This window comes from Monopterus albus, unplaced genomic scaffold, assembly GCF_001952655.1.
Source record: "Monopterus albus unplaced genomic scaffold, M_albus_1.0 scaffold121.1, whole genome shotgun sequence".
Taxonomy (NCBI): domain Eukaryota; kingdom Metazoa; phylum Chordata; class Actinopteri; order Synbranchiformes; family Synbranchidae; genus Monopterus; species Monopterus albus.
Genome location: NW_018128001.1, coordinates 289140 through 294813, shown reverse-complemented (window position 1 = coordinate 294813; position 5674 = coordinate 289140). Strand labels below are relative to the sequence as shown.

Sequence of the window (5674 nt, the reverse complement as noted above, 5' to 3'; positions counted from 1 at the left end):
TCACCCCTAAAGTGGGAGAGAAGGACACACAGAGAGCGATTCGACAAGCCTTCAACGTGTGGCAGGCCGTCACACCGCTCTCCTTCCAGGTGAGACATGACACCATGACATACATTGAGCTTTACATTGTTACAGGTCAGTTCGGCTTCATACTGCGCTGCCTGTGACGCTCTAGTGACCTCCTCTCTGATTTGGTTTATGCATAATGTTGAAGGCATCCCATAAATCAAAATCAGTAAACCTTCAATGGAAGGGAGTTAAAAATGATCCAAATAAGTGAAATGAACATTGTAAAGCTGAGAAAGCCGTTAGACATTCAGAACCAAACAGGTGTTACTGCTTGTTTTACCCATCAGTAAAGCAACTTGTCCTAATGACACGAGTATTGTTGTTATACCTGGCTCATTATTACAACACAGCATCTTTATTTTGACATCACATATTGTTACAATATCTGCATATCATGAGAGAAAAAGTATGAGCGGTGTCGTCACACAGTGGAGTCACTTTATGGCCTATTCACATCATCACGTAAAAACAAAGTATTCAGGTAAATCATACAGTCAGGTAAACCATGTGTGCACGCTCTGAGTCTCCTTTGACCAAAGTGATGCTGAAGCTGTTTCAGCAGTCCTCACAGGACGGTTGGTTCGGTCACCTTCTGCTCCTCACCTACGACCTCTCACCTGTTCAGTATGGACACAGTCTCACAAGCCTCAGACATCTATAATTCACAGTACTGTGTGACTGACACTGATACCGGCAGCTTTCTGTCCTCTGCACTCTGCTTCTCCTGCTCAGGAGGTGCCATACTCAGAGATCAAGAACGAGGGGAAGGAGGCGGACATCATGATCTTCTTTGCTTCTGGTTTCCATGGTGATAGCTCACCCTTCGATGGAGAGGGGGGTTTCCTGGCCCACGCCTACTTCCCCGGCGCCGGCATCGGAGGAGACACCCATTTTGACTCTGACGAACCCTGGACGCTGGGAAACGCCAACCATGATGGTACGACATTGAAAAATTGTCTGCACTTTGATTTCAAATGTGAATTTGATTCTGTGGATTTGGTCAAACAGAGAAGTGAAGCACCAGGAATGGATTTAGTTGTTTAGGGGAGGCAGGGTAATTGAAATACTACCTGCACCGTTCAGTGATTTTAATCAGCCCCCTCCCAACCCTGCGGTATTAGCAGCCCCAACACCAGCTGTCTTTCAGGAAGCTCCAGTGCAGAGACGCTTTGCATTTTGAAAGTGTTATTCTGAGTCTCTGTGCATAAAGCTGCCTTTACTGTGACTGAGTCTCTTCAGGTCAGAAGGACTTAACACATCAGTCAACTCACGCCAATAAACTCTGAGACCGAGGCCCCACAAGCTCATTACCGTCGCTCTCTGATTGTATCTCTGCTGGTCCACTTTTGTAGAGGTGTGGTGAATGTGTGGTGATTCACGCCTTTAACACTGTTGCTGATAGCAGTGTTTATGTTACAGCTGTGCCGGCAGCTTCGTGAGGCTGCACTGAGACGCAGCTCAATGTGAGGATGATGATATACTTGCAATGCCACTGCTGACATGCTAAGGGGATGTTCTCTTGCTTAGCTGAGTGTATTAGCTTGCTGAGATTTGCAAAGATAGCTTCGCAGGTATTTAAATTTCCGACTTGGTGATGGTGCTAGATGAAAAGTCAGAGGATCACTCTAAAAAATGTATGTTGTAGGAAATTTGTGTATTCCATCCAGTCATTTTGGAGATATTATGACCAACCTCTGACCAAGCCACACTGGCTTCCCCAGAACTGCTGGTAAATAAGGCTAATGTTCAACGTAATCCACAAAGCTGCACACGGTGAAGGTCGTATGCTTTCCTGCAGCATATTGTCTATTTCAGAACCAGCTGCTGGTGAAAACATCCAGACAAGGGGAGATATTTAATTTCTCACCCCCTATGATATTAATTCTGTTCAAATGCTGCTTGAGATCAGTTTTCTCTGCTGAAACTTGCACATCGTAGGATTAGTGTGCACAGGTTTCTGTTCTATAGTGACTGTGGCAACGTTTCTTGTTAGAAAGTCAGATTCTACAAAGAGAAACAAAATGACTACAATAACTTGGGGGGCGGCTGTGGCTCAGGAGGTAGAGCGGGTCATTTCCTAACCAGAGGATTAGCGGTTCAATTCCCAGCTTGTCCAGTCAACATGTTGAGGTGTCCTTGAGCAAGACACTGAACCCCCAGTTGCTCCCGGTGATGTCACTGGTGTGTGAGTGCATGAGTGTTTGGGAGTGCGAATGGGTGAAGGGCTGAATAATGTGAAAGCGCTTTGAGTGTGCTGTAAAAGCATAGAAAGGCGCTGTACAAGTATAAGACCATTTACCAATGGTCAGTCTGGGCGTCTGCTCCTCTCACAGGTGTGAAGCTGTGGGGGAGCTACGGACCTCGCCTTCAACAAAACCATAACTGAATTTGATTATTTAGGCTGCGGCCTTGGCCGTTTCCCAGTGAATCAGATTAATGTTGACAATGTAAGTACATGGTTGTGAAATATCATCAGATTATTTAAATTATTGTTAATGCAATGCTTCCAATGTCAGGTTGTCCTCAGCCATCAGCTCCTTATCTTTGAGCACCACACCGTTTAGTCATTGGATGAAAAATGGAGGGAAAAATACTTCACTTTGTATGTGTGTTTTGCCCCGTCTTCTATCTCGGTTTGACAAATGGCTTATGCCAGAGTCCCTCTGCTGGAATAACCAACATGTTGAGAGAGTGCGGGAGACGCAGACAGAGGCGGTGATAGAGGGGGAGAGGAATCTGCTCCCAGAGATTAGCAGGAAAGAGAATTAGCTTTGACAGAGAAGCTCTAAATTTGCCACAGCACATTAGAGCGAGCGTGCGAGTCTAATTCCAGTTTGAGCTGTTGAACAGGATTTCTCAGGATGCATGTGTTCGGGCACTTTCATTTTAATGTAGCAGCGTTGTGCACACTCACATATGCATGAACATTCATATACAGTTTCCTGCTTTGTTAAGCAGCTAATTTTAGCAGTACACTGATAAAGTATTAACTGATCAGTGCTGTCACTGTGTGTGTGCACGGTCACCCAGGTGCTCTCGCTCTCACGAGCGTCTCTTTATCTCTAAAATCCCTCCACACACACAGAGTAATTGAAAGATTAGAGACAAGATAGTGAGGCAGCAAAGTTCTCTGACGCTACCAAAACTAATTCTAGTATCGGCTCCAGAAGGACGTCGCAAGGACAAACGGGCCCTGTTTTCACCTCAGCCTAAAACCTTTTTTCTGCTGCTGCTGAAGGACCCCTGCTGTCATTAACCTGTGACACCCAGAGGACAGAACTGGCAGACCAAGTGTCCACGTTCAATATGCAGAAACCACTGAAGACAAGATGCAGCTTCCAGTCCCGGGATTTGGTTTTTCCTGCTCCGTTCTACACCAGCGGCTCCTATCCCACAAGAATCACTAATAAGAGCATCATGAGATCAGATAACACTTTATTAATCCCCAGAGGGGAAATTAGGTGTAGCAACAGCACAAAATGAAAAGAGCCACATAGGTACAAAAAGACCCGAGCAAGCATGGAAATAAAAGATATTAAACTGGGGAAAATTCTACAAAAATTAAATTTAGATCTCTATACAGATATTGTGAGTGTGTTTAATGTGCACTGCAAGACCGACTGGTCACATGGTGCCGTTTGTCCTGGTGCTGAAGAAGGCAGCAAATGATACTGATGTATGTATATAACTGTAGGACAGCGTGAAGTAATAATATCATGATGGTCTGATATGAAACTGTGATATGATGATATAAACCAAAGTCCTGCCATTTGTCACATCATTGCTTTTTGGAATAACCTGCCAGTAGAGATCCGACCTGCCCCTACTCTGGGCACTCTGCAGAGCATTTACCATCACAGGGTGCGTAGGAACGCTGCCTCCATCCTCCAGGACCCCACCCACCCCCAGCATGAATTGTTCATACCCCTACCCTCCGGTCAGAGGCTCAGGAGTGTGAAATGCAGGACCTCTAGACTGAAAAACTCTTTCTTTCCCTCTGCCATCAGACTCCTAAACAGCTGAATCAGGATCTACCTCATGTAATTCCATCTGTACTGTTTACATACTCATTTTGCACATGCACACTCACTGCTGAGTATTTACACCCCACAGCTCCCACGTAGCATATATTCTCTCTGCATTATATTGTGTTCTTGTTGTATTTTTATTTGCTCCCTTCACTTGATGCTTTAAAGTGCCTTAGATTTTGTGTTATTTATTTATCTACTTTATATTTCATTTGTATTTTGTGGCATTCATGTGGACGGCAAAGTAAGAATTTCATTGTTCAGGGAAACACGTTTCCTAACTGTGCATATGACAAATGAACACTCTGACCTTCAAATCATTACTGAAAACTCTGGGTTTTTAAAAAGGGCTATAGAAATCATTTAGCTTTGCTTAGTTTTTAAGCAAAGTGCAGCAGCAGACATTATTGTCTATCATATTTCTGCAGACTTAACTCAGTTTGCTCCCTGAGCCTAATTTCTAGAAAGTACAAAGATGCAGAAGGTAAACGGGAGAAAAGACCATAATCCTTTAGGAAGTCAGAGACGGAGTCGAGAACAAAATATTAACCACATGAAACTGTGTGGACAGTTTGAACTCGGGGTCTGTAGCAAACACCAAATGCTACCAATTTGTTCTGGGTGAAAACATTTTAGGTCTGTTTTTGTTTTCGGCCTTATTTGTCCCTGCAGACAATGCTGGCTCATGGTCCTGCTCTGGTGGGACTTGTAGCATTTACAGACCTGTCCCTGTGTATATGTGATGGGGCATGTGTTGGATAAATCCTCCTTGTCTTATAATTGAAAGAATATTTCACACAGCAAATGCTTTGAGACAGAAGCAGGGTTGACATGAAGCATTTCTGATAAATGAACCACATGTGGAGGTTTTCCGCTACACTGAAACAAAATCTTCTTGGCCCACTGGTACTTGGCAGCTGAGCCAGAAAGTACTTTTCCAGCTCTGCTTGTACAAAAAGATCTGGAATGTGAACTCATCTCTGTCAGAAAGGAACATTTTGGAGGGAGCAGTGCTGGATTGAACAAAGCCGACTCTGTGGACATGTCAGGCTGGGATACAGTTTTCATCACAGCCATATCAAACATCATCTTTATCGCAGGCGGGCAGACGACTGCAGGGCCAAAGAGGATGGAAGGAGCCGTTATCTTCGCTGCAGGGCGTGGAAGCAGACTGGAGACCGTCCACAGGGGGCGAGGCAGACTCCGAGAGAAAACCCACTGGGAATTCTCCAAGCTGTCGTACACGCAGCGTTCGTCTTGTGCTGTAAAACCATCTTTATCTTTCCTGCAACATGGAAGACGGAGAGACGTACAGAGAGGAGAGATAGTGGGGGGGGGGGGCACAGGAGGAGGAGGAGGAGGAGAGATAAGAAGCAGCAGAGGAGGAGAGGGATGAAAGAAACAGCAGCACAGGGACAGAAGAGTGTGCGTGTGAGAAAAGTTAAATCGGGGTGAGGATGTGTAAAGTAGACCAGTGTTGATTTTTGGTTGCTCGTCTCAGTGGCCTGCCTGAGGACGCACCGACAGGAAGTGTTTTACAGACATTCATGGTCCTGAGAGGATGGATCCCACTGACC

General features: G+C 45.1%; 1 protein-coding gene across 1 annotated transcript in view; it reads left to right on the top strand.

Annotated features, from left to right (window-relative positions):
* The window catches only part of mmp24 (matrix metallopeptidase 24), a 36687-nt gene that overhangs the window by 5909 nt on the left and 25104 nt on the right, over positions 1 to 5674 (top strand). The window contains 2 exon segments of the mRNA XM_020612201.1: positions 1 to 89; positions 802 to 1006. Coding sequence (XP_020467857.1) covers positions 1 to 89; positions 802 to 1006 — 294 coding nt within the window.